Source organism: Podarcis erhardii (genome assembly GCF_964252035.2).
Source record: "Podarcis erhardii genome assembly, chromosome: 11".
Classification (NCBI taxonomy): Eukaryota; Metazoa; Chordata; class Lepidosauria; order Squamata; family Lacertidae; genus Podarcis; species Podarcis erhardii.
This window is the reverse complement of record NC_138501.1, coordinates 41,466,968-41,489,597: the sequence shown is the minus strand read 5'-3', so window position 1 is coordinate 41,489,597 and position 22,630 is coordinate 41,466,968. Positions and strand designations below refer to the sequence as shown.

Here is a 22,630-nt window from a genome sequence, read left to right as displayed (position 1 = left end):
AGTATTGGAACTACTACACAGTGATGCCACCTACCCCCAACTCATACAGCCATTCCAGAAAGATAACGTGGTCAGTGGTATTGAAAGCTGAGATTAAAGACAAATAATGGGCACACACACTCCATTCTCCCAACAGAAGTCAAAATACAGGATGACCAAAGCAGTTTCCATCAGGATCCCTAAGTCTCAAAAGGCAGACTATCTTAATCGCTCCCCCACCCTTGCAGTGGGGATACTGCTAGCTTCACTAGGAAGTCCAATCTTCACAAGGAAGTGGTCTGACCATGACAACAGAGTCACAGAGACACCTACTCGCTGCTATTTCTAGACCACCCCTTTCCCCACTTGGAGCAAAGACAAAGTAAAGGGTATCTGAGACAGCTGCCTTGGAGGCCATGAAATTGTGAGCTGCTCCAACTGCAGGCTTGGCATGGTTGTTGAAATCATCCAGAATTATTGTCTGAGATTCTTACAACACCAAGCCCAAGACTTGCTCAGTCAGGGCAGCTTGGTGGGTGGTACAACAACAGCATGCCTAATGTGTCCCTAAGACCGAGAGTCAGATGCAGACCCTCTGGTCCAGCCCTGGGGCATAGAGATTTCCTGACGAGGGAGAATGAACTTTGATGAACCACAGTAATCCCATCTCTCTAGCCTGGGTTGGTGCTGCACTGAGTACACAGTGGGACAGAACTGGGAAAGATATGGCTCACCCTTCTCTCCTGCTCACACCTTATTGTGAAAAGGATTTTGTGGAGTTGGAAAACATTCAGAAAAGGGCAACCAAAATGATCAAGGGGATAGAGCGAATACTCTATAAGGAAAGGTTCAAGATTTGGGACTTCATAGTTTACAGAAAATGTGACTAAGAGGTTCCATGATAGAAGTTTATAAAATTATGCATGGCATGGAGAAAGTGGATATAGGAAAGTTTTTCTCCCTCTCTCATAACATTAGAACTTGTAGACATACAAAGAAGCTGAATGCTGGAAGATTCAGGAAATGTAAAACGAGTACTTCTTTACATATTGCACCATTAAACTAAGGAATTAACTTCCACAGGAGGCAGTGATGGCTATCATCTTGGATGGCTTTAAAAGAGGATTTGACAAGTTCAGGAGAGGGAGTCAGTAGAGCTTTCAATGGCTACTAGCGATGATGGCTGTGCCATCAGTAATGGTTATGAATACTAGTTTTTGGAAACTACAGGAGGGAATGGTGCTCCTGTGCTTGGGTCCTGCTTGTTGGTTTCCCACAGGCATCTGATTGGCTACTGTGAGAACAGGTTGCTGGACTAGATAGGTCATTTAACTGATCCAGCAGGCTCTTCTTATATTCTTTTTTCTTGGTAATGCACACCCTGGTCAGCACCTTTATCAACAACATGTGTGAGCATGGTCTTATTATTCATTAACCTAGAATTTAGCAACAGCACCACTTAGCTATTGAGCACAGTGGATGAGCACCCAACAGTGTCATGGGGGTGTGGAGAGGCAGATACAAGCACCAGATGCAATCTGTCTCCATTGTCTGCACCCTTTGTGATGCCTACCATTCCCTTCGATTCCCATTATTAAATGGTGCATATTTATTCCATACTTTTAAAAAGCATCTTCCATTATTTTCTTTGCCTTAGCTTGTTTAACTGATACTTTCTGAGAAGTGGTTGAAAAATGGAATAGTTGTGATTTGATACCAAGTTCCAGCATTAAAAGTCCAGCTATTTGACATCCAAGAATAGGTGGGCACTAGATGAAGAAACAAAGCCTAAATAATCACAAGCTAATCAAATGGTTAGCATTTGTCCTAACATATTTGCAGATCTTGCATGATAGGAGCCATATATGTTGATCATATTTTACAGTTGGCATTAGAAAAAGCTTAATGGGAATGGATAACCACTACTTTGCTTGTAGGTGGCAGACAATCTTTTTTCTTCAAAGGCTTGACTATTAGTTTAAATTTATGTCACCCTTTTGTTGCACTGTATTAGACCAAGGTATGCCTTTAATACCATTATTTTAAAAAATGGCAGGCTAGTTCTTACCCCTAAAATATTAGAGAGGGATGTGTGTGTGTGTATTCATTCATCCACACCTGGTTGGCTCTTTCAACAATCCAGTGGTACCTCGTGTTACGTACCGTCCCCCTTACGAATGCTGCAGGTTATGCACTCCGCTAACCCGGAAGTAGATGCCCCTTGTTGTGACCTTTGCCCCGGGATGCGAGTGGAAGTTGCGCTCCGGCGGCATGACAGCAGCGGGAGGCGCCATTAGAGAAAGCACGCCTCATGTTACAAGCGGTTTCCTGTTACGAATGGACCTCCGGAACGGATTAAGTGCGTAACACGAGGTACCACTGTACTTCTATTCTGCTTTAATAATTTGCTACGGGTAAGTAATTTCTATTTCAGGAATTAGATCTATTCCTGATCATTCTTGAAAAGAAGTAAAAGTGTTGATGCTAACAAACCATTTTTTTGACTTTAAGAATGTTTCTGTTTGTCCTGATTCAGGGAAAATTCTGAAACGGACTTCTGTATGTTAATGTTATGCAGAGGCTCATCCAGGCTCACTCAAACTGGCTGAATTTTTATACACACATTGGGATGTGGATGTTCACTGAGGCACCACTTGCTATGCGTGACTAGTTTTCTGTGGGTAGAGCTGGAACCAGGGCCTTTAGCTCTTGTGTTTCCTTTTTAAGGAAAGTTTGAATTGGTTAACCAGTGTATGAAGACTGATAGCAAACTTTAAATGCTTATTGATTTTGTTTCAACCCTCGAGTGGCATTAAGTTTATAATATGCTGCCTTGTAAATTAGATCTTTACAGTGTCTGTTATGCTGCATGTATGCTGCAGAGATGATCCATTCTCTAGCTCAGCGTGATCGTCAAGTGTATTTAAATTGTTATGCCTTGAAATGGAGGCAAGGTTGACTAGATTGATTATCTCCATAGGGTTTGTATTCTGCAAATCTGCTGATCTTCTAGAATTTCTAGACTGGTGGAAACCATTCTGCCTTGGAAAAAGTTGTTAGGGATGGATGGAATAAGAATATCAACACTTTGTAGGGGTCACACTTTTCAAGAGTGAAGAGCAGCATCAGTCCACAAACATGAAGAATGATCAGGCATTTTCCTCATGATAAAAATAAAGGAGAAATAAAAGAAAATCCTGTATGGCATGTAAAACTTTGTTTCTTGGTGTCTTGCCTTCATCTTATATCACATTTTAAATAGAAGATGGGCCTTTTCAATGAACTTATATATTTACTTGGAGACTCTTGAACAGGTCTTTGGCCGTAATAAATTATTATTATTATTATTATTATTATTATTATTATTATTATTAGACATTAAATATTGCCCCTAGAAGTTTCTGGCTTGCCTGAGGACCACTTAGTTATTAATACTAGATAAACTTTGTTATACTTTTATTCCAAATAATTAAAAAAAGTACTTGTACTAATATAATTGAGAAGGCATTTAACTGACTATAGAATAATAACTCATTTAACTCTATGGAATAATAGTTTGGGGGTCATCTGTACTTGGACAATATACTCACTGAAACATATTGTAATAGTTTGTGTGCCTAGTGACTCCTCAATACTAAATCAACAAAGTTTTTATTCTTTCATTCATTGCCATGCAGAAAAAGCTGACATGTTTTGGATTCCAATGTGTTGTTACATGGGATATTCATTGTTCTATATATACAATTCTGTGAATTAATTTCCGGATACTAGGTGAGGGCTTGAAAAGTCCCTTCCAACTGTGACCAGTCCCATCTAAAGGGGGAAAAGAAAAATGAAGGCGCCATCTGGAGTGATTTGTTTCTTCAATTAGTGGAAATATTGATATAGTGGCAAAACTTACACTTTTAGGATCCCCAAATATGTACTATATTGTCACACTTTTATGGATGGGGAAACATCACAGTGAAGGTGAATTTCAACTATAGAGACTGCAGAACATTTGCTTAATAGAGGTGAAGCACCATCCTGAGACTCACAGGATCATCTTAAGAGAAGACTTATTAGTAATTTGGGGAAAAGAAGCATAAATACCAAAGTGATGTAGATTTACTACCTGACTAGTGGATTATCTATTAACAAGCAAACTGATGGAGCAGTGAGCCTTTGCAAAGTTTTGGATTATTCCTGAACCTGAAAGTTGCTGATACCAAAGAAGCTGAGTCACCTGTTGTTGGATGTATTGAGGCTGCACATGAACATGAGGCTAGAGAAGCAATTGAAAATGTCCCTGCTCATGGGAGAGTGCTTGGCTAAGGATAAATCACTCATAGACGCTATCAGACAGATCATGCTTCCTAGTGAAATATCTGGAAAAGGGGGCTCTTGCATCTCTGTAGAGTATACTTACAAGTTGAATTGATGCCTGGTCATCAGCACAATCCAAATTTCTGCAAGCCCCACCTACAATCATCTGGAAAAGCATTCTTCAGAAGACAAGACTGTTTATAACCATCCTAAATTCAGCAAAATTCTCTACTGGTAACTTAAATAACAAATATTGCAACAGCTCAAGAGTTAGATGGGACCTAACTGAGTCAACTAGCCCAACTCCCTTTCTGGTAAAAGATAACTGTATGTAAAGCATCCTTATTTGATGCTTATCATTGAAAAAAATAATAATAGGAGAGGAATTCTTCAGTCTTCCTGTTCAGCTTTTTAAATTGCTGGATTTATTGTATCACAAAGTAGCGGAGCAGTAAGGATCCCTAATTAAAAAAAAGCTAATTGCTTTCTGAGAATGAGTTCATATAAGTACTTTGAGTGCTGTTATATTAAATAGTGTGTGTTTATCTGATGTTCTAACTGTGCAGCCTTCTCAGATGTACTTAAAAAAACACACACCCTAAGATGTAGAGCAAAATTTAGAATGTTGTTGGTGATTCCTGAAGTTCAGCGCTAGTGGGTAATCCCTGTGACACTTTCCCCTGGGGCTGCAAGCCCTTTTTGCAGCAACAGTTCTGCCCTAGAGAAGTAAATGATTCCTTTGGAATATAGAGTTTGGGGCATTACAGATTAATCACTATTAATAGATTGTGTCTCATGCAGAAACATGTTATCAAGGCTCACAAATTTACAGGCTGGAAGAAATGCTGGAAAAATGGCAGTAAATAACTACAAAAATGCAAAGGGAAAGAAGATGAATAAAGCACACACAGAGAGGCAGAGATCCATGTTTTTAATGTGGACTATATTTTAAATTTAACGTTATTGCATTACTTACATAAACCTGAGGACCTAAGTAATTTGAGTTTGAATATGACTTCTGTTAGTTACTTCACAGAATGTGACCTATCTGCTACTGTGTTAAAGCATTCAGTTGCTGGCAGTACCATGAACTACTACAAATTCTCTATCACTGTGCTTCACTAGCTGAAAATACAGCAGTGGCATACAATTTAATCACCTTTTCTACCTCTGTACTTAAGTAGAGGAAGAACCTTATATGAGGAAATTGTTGTGGATGTTAAACTTTGTGTGTTACTTTAGACACTTTTTAGATATCACAGGAGGGTGATATCAGGTAGTGTGTCAGTGCAAATGAATGCTTTTAATTAGTATAGGATGTAATGGCAAATGGACTTTACCAACATCTTTCACATAACTGGGCAATCTTGGGGGGGGGGGGTTAGTTAACAAACAATAACAGTAGGCAACATGGCAAAAGCAATACTTTCAGTTGTTTGTAAGTAGAAAATGTATTGGTATGTAAAAATTATGCCAGACTCATGTGAGAGGCCTGTTCCAGTTGCTGAAAGAGGCAAAACCAGCTAATCTATTAGGGTCATTTTCCTTTCTCAGATCCTTAAGAGTAGGGAACTCGCATGATGCTGCATGTGTGTATGGATGTGTGTATGGATGTGTGTTATTTGCAATCCGATTTGCCTGTCTACAGCTCATTATTTTGGGCTTTGATCACTGGACTCTAGTGAGAATCTTTAAACTTTGTTCTCCCCTATGGCCTTGGATGCATTTTGATTAACTCCATTCTTTAATAGTTGAAGCCCTGCCCCGGTTGAGCACAGTCCCAAAATGGTTTCTACCTCTTGGTACCTCTCATGTTAGATGTGGATTGCTAAATTGCTAGGAGTTACAGGCATCTTTTACTGCAGATATTATAGGTGGGTTGTAGTGAATATTACAGACCTCAATATTCCTCTAAACTGAGTTTTTGCCATTTTGTAAGTGCAAATATCTGTACAAGTACAAATTACTAATAAAGACTATTTTTGTGTGCTTTCATAGAAATGTGAACCAACATAACTGTTCAGTTTTTCTGAATTATTATTCTAGGATCAAGACCACCTTTAATACTTCAGTCTCAGCCTCCACCTTACTCATCACCTAGAGATGTTCCCCCAGACATATTATTAGATTCTCCTGAAAGAAAGCAAAAGAAACAAAAGAAAATGAAGTTAGGCAAGGATGAAAAAGACCAGACTGAAAAAGCTGCAATGTATGATATCATTAGCTCTCCATCTAAGGACTCTACTAAACTTACGTTAAGACTTACTCGTGTAAGATCTTCAGATATGGACCAGCAGGATGATATGCTTTCTGGTTTGGAAAACAGTAACGTGTCAGAAGGGGACATTTCCTTTAATGTGCAGTATCCAGGACAGACTTCTAAAACACCAGTTACTCCACAGGATATTAATCGCCCATTAAATGCTGCTCAGTGTTTGCCGCAGCATGAACAAACAGCATTCCTTCAGGCACAACAAGTGCCTGTTTTACAACCGAACACTTCAGTTTCTGCAAAACAACCTCAAAATCCTTTGGTACAGACGCATCAACAGGTTTCACAACATGGAACTATCACGCCATATGATGAAGTAGAATTGGATGCATTGGCTGAAATTGAACGGATAGAACGGGAATCAGCTATTGAAAGGGAACGGTTTTCAAAAGAAGTGCAAGACAAAGGTAAAACTGTTGCGTATGTGCTGTATTTATATTTAATCAAATTTCCTATCCCCTAGAAGTCCTTGAAAATAAACCATAATCTCCATATAAAATCACATTCTTAGTAAAAAGTTGGTGATTAGTGGTGTCTGAATATTTAGAGAACAAACTTGTAGTGTGACAAATCTCTCTTAAACCGAAAAGGAATACAATTTAGGTTGTAATCTTGTGTATACTCACTTGGAGATAAGTGCTACTGAACTCAATTGGATTGACATAGGATAGGGCTGTTTACTGTAACTTGCATTTCTCTTCTCAAGAGTAGAGCAGGGGATAAGGGAAAAGCTTTGTAATTGATGATAACCACTTTTTGCAGCATTCATCCTGTAATGCATTTGTTAAGGTGGGCAGACTTTCAGCTTGCAGGATCTGGTTTTTGTGTGTGTATATTTGCCAGAGCCAGTTACAACATACTGGTGGTGAATCTAGCTGGAAAAAATGTGGCTGGAGCTGGACACAATTGCAGTGACCTTCCTTTATCAGTAGACATTTACATCTGAACCACACACCAGAGACTTAACATCACACAAAGATCTTGTTACAGTGATTGCATTTAGTATATTATTTTTCTAAACATCATAATCCAATGCTGATTGATTCTCCCTTGTGCTCCCCCCTCATTACCTCAAGTGATGAGAAATAAGAAGAAAAGAAGGGAGGGAGAGAATGGAACTAATATCAATCCTGTGCTTGTTTAACCACAAATAAAACTAGTAACATCTTGCATTATCAAAATAACAGACTTGCGAACCTACTCTACTTGTAAAACTAAATTAATTCATTTTAGGAGATACATCTAATATCTACCCAATGCATATATAGTCAGAAATGTCACCAAGATATGAGTGATTGAAAGCCATACTAGAACTAGGTTGAACAATTTCATAAAAGTAAGATAGCAGATCACCAGAGTTCATCGCCATCAGACCTGCAGAGCAATTATTTGCATGTTTACTTAGAAATGTAACTTTGTATTCAGTTGAGCTTGGTTTCAAGTAAGTGTGCTATTCCCCCCCCAGATTTTTTGTTAGTAGATAGAGTGGCAGTTATATTTAGGGGGGAAGTAGGATTTTTTTGAGGAAGGAAGTGGAAGAGTAGGAAGAGAAGAAGAAAATATAAAATAGGCAGCTCCTAAGTTGATACAAGTTTAGCTCTGTCACCAAGAGGGTAGAACTACATGCACTTTGGGCAAGTCATTGGCGGGGAGGCAGGTGCAAAGAGAGGAAAAGTTTATGGGCAGCACTTCTCTCAAATAGAACAAACTCTCAAGTTTCATCACAATTAAGGCTGCAGGCACAGCTCTCCAACTTCTCCAGGCTAGTGCAAGGCAAACTTTCTCCTTGCAAGGGGGAGAAGATAGGGAGGCAAAAGAGAGGGAAAACAGCTGTGGCTCCTGCATATGGATTCTCACTTCTGTTCTATGGATGGATGCTTAACATGCTTGGGAATGAGAGGGGAATTTGATCAAATAGTTGCTCTCACCTCAGAATTTTGCTAGTTGGCACCCCAAGCAATTTTTTGTCTCCATCTGGGCTGCTAACTTTGCCTCATCAGAAGCAACTTAGTTACTCTTATTCTGGCCTTTTGAACAGGTGCAGATCCGCAGTTAGGGTAAAAATGCTGCTGGACATGTGCACAAAGCAGCAATAAAAGAAAGATCATGCCAAGTCTCTCAGGGGAGACTATTGGCAGGCAAAAATCATCATGATTGACATTTTACCTTGCAGTGTTCTGCTTGCCTCCACACTGAGATAATAGAAATGGCTGTTGCTGTTCAGTATGGGAATATCCATGTAGCCTACTTACATTTCATTGTTAAATCATTTTGGCAGCATTTCCTCAACATTTGCTTCATGGAGAAATGGAAAGACAACCAAATCTACTGAATTGTTGGATAGTCAATACTAGTAAAAGACATAGGAAAAGGGCTCCTTCTTTATTTTAAAAGTTGTCTGAACGCTAGCTTATACCTTTGAAATTCTTTTTTCCAATAGCTTGTGATACATATTTGGGCTGACACCAATAAGTTAATCACCAGTTCTAGTTGCAAACAGGGATATCTTCAAATAGCATAGAGCCGTCTAAGGGTCCATTGACAAAGAGTTGCCTGCAATTTCAGTTGTTACGTTTTATCCATAATTCATTAAAATTGGATATCTTAAGTAATTTGGCAGAGCATTGTTAACATACATCACCACCAGTTTTCTAAATCTGAAATATCTAGGAGGTATCAGTGATACCGTGGTTTGTAAATACAAACACTTACATTAGTTCTTCTGAAATCAGTGTAGATGACATATTGTTTTAGCTCCATTGGTCCAGTGAAATAGTCCAATCAGCATACATGCTGCCTCTTTTTTTCTTTGAAATGATAGCTCTCAGTAAATTTTATAGCACCTGATAAGACCATGGGAATTGCCCTTGTTTGTTGTGTCTTTGCCAGTATGGACAATGGAGGAATGTTTCCCTCTTCTGGGTTAAACCTAGAGCTTGGACAATGGGTGCAATGCACACATGCCTTGCAGCTGCTGCAGATGTGGGAGAGAGGTGTCAGATGCTATAGTAACAGGAATGCTTTCCATACCCTGTGAGATTGAGAAGATGTTAAATAGATGGTGCTATGGGAAGGATAGGTAGCAGGTAGAGCAGAACTTTTCAAACTGTGTGTTGTGACACGTCAGCATATTGGCTGTGGTGTGTCTCGTGAATGCTCTCCGTGCTCCTACCGGGGCTGGAAAGTGGTTAGTTTAACCTCCAATTTGTTAACAAAACTGATTTACTGTGTTGCAAAATTATGCATGTCTAAAAAGTGTGTCACCAACATGAAAAGTTTGGGAGTGCCTTTCCCTAATAATCTGATGCAATCACTGTTGTGCCATAGATAAGAATGCCATGTCCTGCATAATTTACTACAACAGTAGAGCTATATTTCAGTAATGGAAGCCCGTACCATACCAGGTCACTATTTCAGCTGTCAGAATACACCAAGTGTGTGATACAAAGTCTAAAATTCATTTTCCCTTTAATGAAGCTTTAATCTGTTTTAATGGTTTAGCATAATTATGTTTCAAAGTGTTGATTGGCATTACTTGTATACAAATCCAGTGTTTCTTTTTTCTCTTTTAAATCTAATACTTTTACTAAATTTATCAGATCATTCTCACTTATGTATTCTTACAGCTGGTTCAGAAATGTGTGTTACATCTTAATGTTAGTGACACAATATAAAGGTGTCCTGAAATCGGCTTCCTAATCATTACAAATCCATATTTACCTTTTTTTTGCTTTTTTATAAACATTTTTTTTTAAAAAAAAACATTCTGCTTTCCCCTTCCCCCAACCCATTCCCAGATATTTGGGATATGTAAACTAAAAATGCTACTCTAATGTGTGGGTTGCGCTTTTCAAGGTATGTTGAGGAAAGCTTAACAGTCAGAACAAATCTTGTGCCCAGTTAGATATACTTAAAAGATCTAGTAGCCCAGGAGATCTGATTTATATCTGTATCATAGCAACTTTTAGCCTTGCCACATTGTCTACTAGTGAGAGCTTGAGAAAAATGAACTGGAAGATACCACTGTAAGTTTGATACTGTTAATTGAAAATTCATTTCCTGAGTAAAAATACACAGATCAACATCAAATTGTTTGACTATCCATCAACATTCTGCATGAGTCAGTGCAGCTTCTATTAATTATGTGGCTCAAGGAATGGATAATATATAAAATCTGATTCATAAATTACAGAACATACGATAAGTTGAGATTCTGGATGATCTCAAATTGGAGGGCTGGTTGTTGTTGTTTTAGTGAGGTAAATCCAGGGGTCCGTAATGATTGAATAGATCCTGGAGATAGTGGGCTAGGCAACATAATTCGAGCAAATAATGAGCAAATAATAATGAGCAAAGTTTTAGGTGGGCATTGATGGACCGTGAGTCAGTATGTGTAAAAATGCATGCATAATAACATAGTTCCAAGCCTGTGCTGAGATTCCTTATCCAATGAAAGGAGAAGAAATTGGTTTGACTTACGGAAATGTAGATCTGATTTAAAACAACTGAAAAGCTACATATGTCCACAACCTTTTTGAATGGTTCGATCCACCGAGTGTGTGTTGAAGTCTCCACACACCTTTCACACACAAAGCCAGAGAGTTGCATCATCACTGTTTTAAGCTTCTTCCAGTTTTCTGTTGTATGTAGGAAATTCTATCCAAAATTCCACAAATTAAGAAATTTCTAGAGATTATAAGACTTCTCTTAATTTCATTCTAGTATGCACATGCCTATAAGTGAACAAAAAGGAAGTGGCCATGTTTTATGTTGTGCTGTTTTCTGTGGTGTGTTTGCCATCTTTAAATATTGAACTTCAAGGATCTCATTTCCTAGGATTATATATGATCTGATTTGAGTCACTTTGATCTTTGATTCAATGAAAAGTCAAAGAATCTGATTACATCCTTCAGAGGTAATTGTTTAACTATTAACTATTTCCTTCTATTAGTGTCTCACTCTTTTTCTTATCAGGAGATGGATTTAATGCATATTTTTTAAAAGACAGTTTTATGTCCACTATTGGTAGTTTTGTAATCTAAACTAGTTGTATGCAAATGATCTATTGTAATTCTCAACCCTATTTATGGACAGAGAAATTGGGGATGGGAAAGGGGGAATAAGCATTTCATCATCTTTCTGGAGAGAGGAGAAATTGGATTAGGGTTGCCATTATAAATGTAGTTATATCTAATGAAACACAACCACAACATGTTGCTAATGAATGTGATAAATATATTATAATTGGTAGTAGAATGTCATCCAGAGTTTACAATTTCCAAGTAATATCCAAATAATATATATCGGTTCATAACCAAACAGTTACTGTAAAGAGTTACTGGTGAGGAACACCATGATGCAGGCAGGATGCCTTTCAATGCCCAAGAAGTATTGTGGTGGGTGCTCCAACGTAACGAATTCAACAGCAATAAGCAAATAAGCAGTACAGTATTGGATCAACTGTTTTGAACTAGACACTTCGTAAGCTGATAATGAAATTAAAGACATTACTTACAGTGAATGACAACAAAAATAATACTGAGCAACCTGCATATTAAATAAGGAATAAGGAATACATACCAAGTAGTTTTTTTTAGAATATCAATACAGGTAAATATAGTACTTGTGGATCAGAGCTCACTAATCAGTGTAGCTAACGGATACTGATACAACCTATGTAAGAACTTATAAAGCAGTAGTATAGCTTGTTTTTCTCATTAATTCCCCCACTGCTGTTGCAAGAAACTGTTGGCAGCCTGGCCACCATTTTGCATTCTTAACATTGCCTGGACCTAACACCATTCCAAGGCATTGTAGAAGGAAAAAGTGTTCACCACAAAAAATGGTGGAGAGCATTCAGATAAAATTTTCAAAGTGACATATTTTTCTGGGTGAAATCTCGCAAGTTCTTTCAGAAAAAAAGGCTTTTGAGAAATTTTGGTTCAACTAAAATTGTTGTAATTAGGGATACAAACAAATGCATGCCAGGAGAACAAAAATAATGAGGTTTTACGTGTACAGGTGTATAATGTCTGTTTACCTTCTGATTCCCTAAGCCACTCTGCCTTGGCAAAACTCGTTCTCCTGAGGACTGTAAAAATAGGTGGGTTGTCATGCTGACCACAAGACATGGCTGATGGTCTGAGTTCTGATTGCTGGACTATAATTTCTGTAGTCCTAAAAATCTGCACAAGAGCTATAGATTTATTAATGAACTTTGTGACTGTTGAATACTAGTAATTTCTTTCTTTGGCACTATCCAATCACCCAGACACTGGCGTGCTCTATGCTCAGTCAAGTAGGAGGCAGGATTTCTCTGTGCAATGATTTTTTTTCCACCTTCACTTTTATAGTACTATGGTACCTGTCTTTCAGAAATTGGGTTTTCCTCCACCTTTTCCACCACTGCTGCAGTGGCCAGGACTAAAGAGACCTAGTTTAGCTACCTTTAGTTTTTTAAGTTCCTCACTTTGGGGGCAGGGGAGGGTTTACTAGAGAATGATGGATGGTGTTCCTCATAGAGATGGCACTGCTTACTGGAAGGAACAGGCAGGTTCACTGAAGCCTTTTGCCTCCTCTCCAGTGGGAGGAGTGATCCCTCACACCAGACTGACTTTTCCTGCCTGCAGTTGGTGATGATTGAGTCTCCTTGCTCTCTGTTGAGTACTTGCCTTTTCTTGGTCTGGTGCTTTTCCTATTGTATATTTTTGAATTGGTGATGTTTTTGTTTTTATTTTTACTTTGCTTCCTCCTCTCCCCCTTTGGTGCTACTACAGTTGGTTGTTTGTTTACTTCCCTTTTGTTGCCCCAAATTGTGGGCTGTTGGTTTAGGAATAAGCAGCCACAGAACTAAAATAGAAAATGAAAGTAACCACCAGAACAGGTGAAGTCTTAGCTCAACCCCGTGCAAGGGGGTGGGGGAGGAGGGAATCAAATCCTATCATTTCCCACTGATACATTTGGAAATAAGCATTGCCTAGCAGTTCTTGCATTGGCAGGCAGCAGAGCTCAGGGCTCCCCCTGGTGGATGTCAGGAATTTTGTAAAAGCTCATTGCTAACCACAAATCTTTTAGACAGAATACAGTGGTACCTCAGGTTACAGATGCTTCAGGTTACAGATGTAATTCAGAATCATATTTATTCCTCAAAGAATATTTATGTAATGAATGTTGAATGAAATTTAATTATTTCCTGTTCTTGCTGGTATAGTTGGTTCTATCTTGCTGTAGATGGTTCAAACATAATTTAGTGTGACTGTTTTGTTTTTAAATCTCAGTAGCTTTCCATAATTCATTTTAAGTTATATTGTTTTCTACAGCAGTCCACTTATGTGGCATAGTCAATGAACATACAAAAATGCATATGTTTCATTTCCTTGATATATTCACTAAAATGAAGATTTTTAATTTATTCTTTCTTTGATTTGCAGATAAGCCTTTGAAGAAACGAAAACAAGATTCCTATCCACAGGAGGCTGGAGGTGCTACTGGAGGAAATAAGCCAGCTTCTCAGGAGACAGGTTCTGCAGGAAATGGGTCGAGGCCAGCCTTGATGGTTAGTATTGATCTACAACAAGCAGGACGGGCGGACTCTCAGGCGACTGCTACTCAGGACGCTGACATCATCAAAAAGCCTGAAGAGATAAAGCAGTGTAATGATGGTTCTGTTTTTGTTCCTCAAGAGGATGTTATTGGAGTACTTAAACTAAAATCTGAAAACCACCCTGACATCCCTAGGAAAAAGTCAGATTCCGAAGGTGTAAAGGTGGAAATACAACACAATGAAAACAAACAAGCAGAAGTGCAGCAAAATGAGAGTAAACGGATAGAAACTAAACACACTGAAAGCAAGCAGGCAGAAATTAAACATGAGAGCAAACATGAGAGTAGACAGGTGGATGTGAAACCAAACGAGAGCAAGCAGAATAATGGCAAACAGGAAATAAGGCAACGACCTGAGACTCCAAAACAGAAAAATGAAGTGAGGCCAGATACTCCAAAACAGAAAAATGAAGGCAGGCCAGAAACCCCAAAGCAGAAGAATGAAGGCAGGCCAGAAACCCCCAAACACAGACATGAAAACAGGCGGGATTCTGGTAAATCATCTTCAGAAAAGAAGCCTGATATATCTAAATATAAAATGGACATGAAATCTGATCCTTCCAGAGTGAAATCTGAAAGGCCTGATGCATTAAAACAGAGGACAGATGGACGTTCAGTTTCTGACTCTCTAAGACGGGATCATGATAACCTTAAACAAAAATCTGAGGACAGGGGTGAATCAGAAAGACACAGAGGAGATTCATCCAAGCTGAGAAGACCTGAGTATTTGAGGTCTTCGAGTAAGGGCGAGCATGACTCTAAATATATCATTAAATCTGATAACACAAAACCTGAAAAACTAGACAGAAAACACAGGCATGAGTCTGGTGAGTCCCGGGATAGGCTGTCATCTGGGGATCAGAGACCAAGACCTGACAGCCCTCGTATTAAACAAGAAAGTAAAAGTGATATTGGTAAATTAAGGCCAGATAGACCGGGTTTTAAATCACACAACAGTAAAGATGAACGAAGGACAGATGGTAATAAGAGCAAAATGGATAGTAACAAAGCACACACAGACAATAAAGCGGAATTTCCCAGTTATTTGTTGGGGGGAAGATCAGGGGCTTTGAAACACTTTATCATTCCAAAAATCAAACGTGATAAAGATGGTAATGTCATGCACGAAGCAAGGAAATCAGAAATTAAGGGTGAACCGAAGGACAAAGTTGAGAAGATTGGGCTTGTGGAGGATCTAACTAAAGGAGCTAAACCAGTTGTTGTTCTGCAGAAGCTTTCTTTGGATGATGTACAAAAAATTATTAAGGATAGAGAAGACAAATCTAGAAGCTCTTGTTTTAAACCTAACAAGAACAAGTCATCCAGATCAAACAAAGGTAAGTTTTCAAGTTTTTATCCATTATGTTTAGTATCGTGGTGTGTTTTATTCTAAATTTTAATTTTGGTAGAGAGGGTTTTTCTTCTTGTTGTTGCTGTTGTTGCGAGCCATGACTTTCCTAAATCAGTTTGTGTAAACATATTAGGGATTGTTTTGTATTAGATTGTACTTACATAGCTTGATTATCCAAAAAGGTTGTTTAACAAAGATAAAAGTATTGTAGGTGTTGATTTTCTACCCCACAGGAAAAGTACATGTTTTTATTTCAGCCTATCTGTGGAATCGAGTTTATTATATATTTACTTGGGCGTTATTTCTTAGGGTTTCTAGCTTTCATCTTTGATGGTAACCTGCTGCATTTTTCAGAAAAATAGTAAAATACAATACTATGTTTTATCTAGCTAAGTATAACCAATGTGGATTTTTAATGGGTCTAAATTAGTCATGTCTTTTAATTTCAGTGGGTCTACACTGAGTATGACCAATATTAGCTTGGTAAAATGAAACAAACATGGCTCTAAAAATGCCAGGTGTAGGCTTGTCCTAAAGTTGGAATTTCACAGAAGTCACCAATCTGCCTAGATTTCGGGAAATAATGATTACATAATCATTTCCCTATTTAATACTTTATCAACAAAGTATACTTGGATCAAAACAGATAAAAGAAAACAAAGAGGAAAAAAATCATGATTTAGTAGGTTTGTGAAAATGAAATGGTATTTGGTGCTGAGAAGGCATTGCAGTAAGTGCCAGCTGGAATTCTTTGAGGAGGAAGTATGCCACTATCAAGAAGATTCTTTCACTTGTAGCCACCTGCTGAATGAAGCTCAGTTGACAGAAGCACACAAAGAAGAGCCTCAGATGAAGATTTAGTGCTAACTGTTTAATTCTGCATATCAACCTAAAAAGTGGAACTTAATTTGTTTTTGTAGATATTGTACAGTATAAGCAGATGATCAGCCATGTACACCTAGTTAACCATGTTCAGCTTGTTTTGCCTTTCTGTTCTTGTCCAGGTTGTAGCTAATTTACCCATTTCTACACATGGTAGTCCTTTCTCAGTTATTAGTATCCTTTCCTTTAAAGGTTTTTGCTCAACATGATACTATTATATTGCACACACATGTGTAACTATAATTAATGTAAATTTCAAAAATATATATATGAAGGCATCAATGTATTATATGTCTTTATTTCTGTAAACATTAGCTGAATGTAGAAGAGTGGCTAGCTTTCAATCTATGTTTGGTTGCAAAATATTGATCTATACTTAAACAGAGCAATTACTGTATGGTCACTGATGCTGGAACTACAACTCCCATTTTAGCATTAAAAAATTTGGCTACATTCACATGTCCATGATAAGCTTTGTTCCTCAGCACAAGGAGGGAGGAGCAGAGTAGGTATAATGGACTTGTGCATGGTACACCATGGTTTCTGGCTCACTGTGATATGTGAATGTTGTCATTATTGTCCTCATTTAAGGCCTACAGTTGGGATTATTTATTTATTTCATTGTCACTTCGAAAAATGAACTGTTTCCTTTCACAGATGTGCCTGAGACAATAGTAACTAAGTTGTAAAACAAGCATACTTCGATAGTTAGTGTAAAACTGGTTTATTTAAATAGTTCTTGATCTATAACTAATATCTGGGTCAGAGACTTTAATTTGAGCACATGAACGGATTTCATGACAGATGTGTTAAACATTTTAGATAACTGAACAATCTAGAGGGTGGAAGTATGCATCAGGTGGTCAAAGTGGGAGAAGAGGTGTCTGTGAGTTTTATCTCAACCTCAGTCATTTGTTCTGTTAGAGAAGGGTAATGCCTCATTTCTCATAACTGGAGAAAGATCCTTGTTTTCACAGTGGTTATGTTGCAGCTCACTGTGGATAAATAGTACAGGAGAGGAGCAGAGACTAGAGAGGATGATCTGATTTAGCATGCTTACTTTGCTTGTATTCAGTAAACAAAGTTAAAAACTTTGAAACTGCCAAGCTTACCTTATGCCTTCTTTGTATTTGACATTCTTTCATTGCTCTTAATGAACATATGAAATAGAAAATTTTCCAACGCTTTCTTTTTCTGTAGGAAATTTTTCATTTCCCACATCATTCGAAGGTGACTCCCAGAAAGTTTTTATGGGGGCGGGGAGGCTCACCAAAAGTTGGAGAGAGGCACCTTTTGTGAGCAGAAACTTCTGGGAGGCACCTTCACCCAGTGTTCAGCAGTTACTGTCAGCTGCTTGCAACATAGCTCACTGTGTTAAGGCTTTGCTGAGGGCAGGAGGGGGCATGTCCTTGAATTGAACCATAGTATTGATGTATTTGCCACTTGTTTGTACAGTATGCTTGTTATAAATGATGCCAGTGTATCTAAAGATGCACATAAAATTGCTCTGCTATAAGTTGGGAATATCCATTTTGTCAACATAACTAGCTTTTCAAAGTTGCCTTCATCTGATTACATGCACAGTCTGCTTATATATGCAAATATGAAATGGGTAATGAATGGGTGCAAATAAAACATTGTGTATTGTGCTTATGAAGAGTCATGCTGAAGTAGGCTGCTTCTGAGAGGAAGATGATCTTTTAAAGTTTTATTTTTTGCAAACAAGAGCTGTTGATTGATTTGATATTTTAATTAACAATTTGTACTTTAAAGTTTGAATTAGGTCTTTTTGCTGATAATGCTGTGTGTTGCTAGTTGCTATAACTTTTTAAGTTTTAGAAACTATATTGTGATACCGTGTGAAAGGACAGGTGAAAGTGCTAATCAACACATGCAAATATTAATTTGTTTAGAACCTTATTCACTCACAGTGTACCCTTCATTGATAGGTAGCATAGATCAGTCAGTGTTAAAGGAATTACCTCCAGAACTCCTAGCAGAAATTGAATCTACCATGCCTCTCTGTGAACGAGTGAAAATGAACAAACGTAAGCGTAGCACAGTAAATGAAAAACCAAAATACGCTGAAATCAGTTCTGATGATGACAATGACAGTGAAGTGGCTTTTGAAAGTAAGTAGAGTGGTGATTTCTCATTTTGATAATGGTGATATATTGTGTTAAAAATGGTTTGTGGTGTCTTCCTAATCAGTCCTGCCAGATGAGCAAGGATGAGGCCAGGGTAGTTCACATGGGGGGGGGGGTACCAAGTAGGTGTACACACTCCCAGCATTCTGTGGTCTTCATTGAGTAACCCAGTGTCTGAAGTAAATCACTTCCTGATTCAGCATAGTAAGGAAACAGCTATGTAACCTGCAGTCTCACATTTTGAGTACGCAAATAGGAGCTGAGACAGAATTTAGCCACTGGCTCTCCTTCACAAGTCTGGATGGTTTTCTTGTGTAGGGTACTGTAGACATATTGAGGAAACTATAGTAGGCTGTGTTGAGGTATGCTGGTGTAGTATGGCAACTCTTGGGGAGATAACTTAGACAAGGCATAGGCAAACTCAGCACTCCAGATGTTTTGGGACTACAATTCCCATCATCCCTGACCACTGGTCCTGTTAGCTTGGGATGATGAGAGTTGTAGTCCCAAAACATCTGGAGAGCTGAATTTGCCTATGCCTGACTTAGACAAAGGTCACTTAATAGGAACTCACTACAATACAGAGATAAACACAGTCATGGAAATCATACATGGCTCTTTTTCTTTAAACAGTAAACAAATTTATTTTGAGAACTCATCTGTGGTGCTTCAGGAAATTGTGTTTTATAGAAAAATTAATCACCTTTAATGAACTAGTTGGGCTGAAAAAGATGGCTTACTATGTTTTCCTTCCCTTCCTAGAAACTGAGCAAAAAGTGAACAAAATGTAAAGAAACATCAGAAGAAAGGTTTTATGGTTCAGTAGAAGGGTTTGAAAAATTTTGGAGTGGAAAATAACATGCACATGCCTACTTCTGGGTTCCTGTCCTACTACTTTCATGGTGCTACAGATACGCTTTATTTACAAGAAGATAAAATGAATAGGCCGCTAAACAAAGTGTTTAGGAATTTAATTGTATTTCCAAAACAAAATTAAAAGAATTAGGGGAAAATGGAAAATAATAATACATATAATGGTGTCCTTGGTCTTGAAATGAAAATCTAAGTTTTAGCTAAAAAGTATACCTTTCAGTAACTGAAGCTAGAGATACACAGTTTTATCCAGTCAAGGAACACTAATTTCAACCAATAGGCAATTTATAAAGAGTAAGAGGGAGAAAAGGCATAGGAGAGAAATTCAAACTTACATTTTGAAACTTTTCTGGAACATACTAATTTTCTTATTAAGGGAGAGGCAAAAGAAGAAAGGTTGCAGAAGTTTGATGGAATAAGAGACATTAGGTCTATCAAGAAGAGGGTCAGATTAATGTAGAGTCCAGGCAGGAACATCAATATATATATTTTTAAGGGCCCCCGCCAACTTTTGAGAGCCTGAAAAGTGAGAATCAGACATATAAACTGAACACCTGATGAGATTTGGAGCCAGGGATGAAAACGGTAAAGAAGAGAGAACATGTTTGTTTCAGTGAGCAAGAGAAATAATGTAAGTAAAGGAATTCTGGAACAGCATCAAGGTTTCAAAGAAGTGGCTGGCATACAAGTCAGTTTTGCATGCACATCTGGGATGTTGCTGCTTAATTAAAAGAAAAAACCTACCACTAGCACTAACTCAAACAAACAAACAAACAAACAAACAAACAAACAAACAAACACAACCCACACTTCAGCCTATATATTTAGCTGTGGGAATTTCTGAAGTGAAAACAGCAAATGAAAGTCAGACATCAACCATAATAATAGTTTATACAGATCTTGACCTAAAAATCGAAGGTGAGAGATGAAGCCCAGGTAAGCACAGCAATACGTTAGACAAGAAATAAAAGGTTGAAAAAGCTTTTGGGAGCAGAAACAGGAAAGGATGGGCTTCTGTGTTTCTGTATATTGAATACTGTGCTTGAAAACTTTCAGTAGAATTTAGCAACTTGAGCTTTATCGGTTTGTCCTCCATGATTACTACTGCACCAAGAAAGAAGTGAAAACATGCTTGTGAATTGCTCCTAGCTGGAAGATAAGTTGAGTTTCTTTAAACTGGACTTTGCATTCATAACAGTGTGTTAATTTCTAGCTTCTCGGAAAAGGCATAAAAAGGATAGAGAGGATGATAAAGCTTGGCAATATGAAGAACATGACAGACGAGCTTCTGGAGAACATAAAAGGAGTAGCCACTATCATGAAGGAAGGAGGAGCTCTGGTAGCAGTCGATATCGCAATCGTAGTCCAGAAGACTCAGATGTAGATGATTATTCTCCCCCTCCTAGCCTCAGTGAGGGTAATTATCACACCACTGTTAAACTTGCTCACATTAGTGATAATTTTTTTCTAAGGCTTAATTTTTAAAAAAGTATTCTTAAAAACCTGACTTATTGACAGATAGTTTTAAAGTTGTATTGGTCATATTGAATGTCATGATAAACCATACTTTATAGTGACAGGAAGAAGCCTAGTCTCCCCTGGCTTGTATTCCCCTCTACTTCAGTATGTCCCCAAGAAGGAGTGTGGAAGTTTCTGAGATTGATTAAATGTGACATCTACCTGAACCTAAGAATTACTGCATTCACACGATGAAATCTTGGCTTAATAAGCCACAGTAATACATGAGCTGCATGTACTTACACATAGCCCCCGCGTCACTTCTCCTTTTATGTAGGCAACAAAACAAACCAGGAAGCTGCAATTGCCCATAGCTTTCCATTCATGTGAACCAGGAACTATGGTTAATGACTTTGAAAAAAGTCAGGATTTGGAAGTCAAACATGGTTTGAATTTGGATTGTGATCCTGGCTTGCTTGGAAGCTGTTAACCTTGGCTGTGAAGCTGGTTTATTTCAACAACCCATAATTAAGATTAACTTCAGTTTAGGGTTTGGACATAATGCTAAGCTTCAGGTAACTGAAAGTGGAAGCAAAAGTTTCCTGTCTCCTCTCACAGCCATGCAGCAGGAGGAGAGGAGAGCATATGAGCCAGGGAGGAGGCTGGGCTCATTCCCATCTCCATAAACCATGATTATAGTGATGTCTGAACACAATCTTTGCATTACCATATAAGAAAGCATTTGTGGAAATGTTCCATTTTGTATTTTAAGTGGCTAGAAAAATGAAGAAAAGAGAGAAACAGAAGAAGAGGAAAGCTTATGAACCAAAGCTAACACCAGAAGGTAAGGTTGCTGCCGCCGTTGTTTCCTACCTTTAATGTCTTTGCCATTGTTAGTTGCCATTAATTGATCATGGCTCAAATATACTATACTTCATATTTTTATTAGAAATGATGGATTCGTCTACCTTCAAGCGGTTCAGCGCTTCAGTAGAAAATATTTTGGACAATTTGGAAGACATGGATTATACTGCGTTTGGTAAATAACCCTTTTCCTATCCAATGATACATAGATGGCTATATATATTGGCCTTTTTTGACTGACAGATTTAGTGGACTTGAACATTATTTTCCTAAAACTCCCCCTCCCCATGGCACCGCTTGAGAATTCAAGAAAGAATAGTCATTGCAACCAGCACAAAAATTCCTGTTTAGACAGGGTGGAATGTGTTGCTTAGACTTTTGTTCTGAAATTCAGGGGTTTTTTTACCCAACTTTTGCCAGGGATCTCTAACTGCTGTACTTGCAGACATTGGCTATGTTTAAACATCATTTACACCTTAATTGTTTTATGCAATTGAGCATTGTACCGGTGGAGTCACCACTTCACTCCTCCTGCTTTCTTGGCTGCACCAGGAGCAGCTTGTTGTGTCATCTAGACCCAGGCTTGTGGTTTGTTTCTCACTAAATAAACCATGAATAGTAGCTAAGTCATCTTCCTGTGTACCACTTGTGTTTCATCAGGGGGGAAACAAAATGTGAGCCAAGGTTTGCTTGACAACATGCCAATGCTTATGATTTGTTTCCAGCATTCAAGTCACACAGAAGGATCAAAGCCAAGACTTTTGAGCAGCATGCAGAAGCACACTGCTCATTCATATTAAACCATGGAATGGCATAGGGGGTCCCCCTGGATCACGAACCTTAGATTATGGTCTTGTTAGCCTGCTTGATAATTCAACCCTGCTCAAAATAGCTTCA

At 38.2% G+C, this 22,630-nt stretch overlaps 1 protein-coding gene across 3 annotated transcripts in view; it reads left to right on the top strand.

Moving 5' to 3' along the window:
* Positions 1 to 22,630, top strand: part of NIPBL (NIPBL cohesin loading factor) — a 125,686-nt gene that overhangs the window by 68,485 nt on the left and 34,571 nt on the right. For 2 of the 3 annotated variants that reach the window (XM_081881314.1, XM_081881315.1), the window contains exons 9-14: positions 6,331 to 6,963; positions 13,987 to 15,495; positions 18,341 to 18,523; positions 20,625 to 20,828; positions 21,642 to 21,713; positions 21,819 to 21,908. In XM_081881314.1, the coding sequence (XP_081737440.1) occupies positions 6,331 to 6,963; positions 13,987 to 15,495; positions 18,341 to 18,523; positions 20,625 to 20,828; positions 21,642 to 21,713; positions 21,819 to 21,908 (2,691 nt within the window). The remainder of the gene's footprint in view (positions 1 to 6,330; positions 6,964 to 13,986; positions 15,496 to 18,340; positions 18,524 to 20,624; positions 20,829 to 21,641; positions 21,714 to 21,818; positions 21,909 to 22,630) is intronic. The other variant, XM_081881316.1, reaches the window with a different exon arrangement.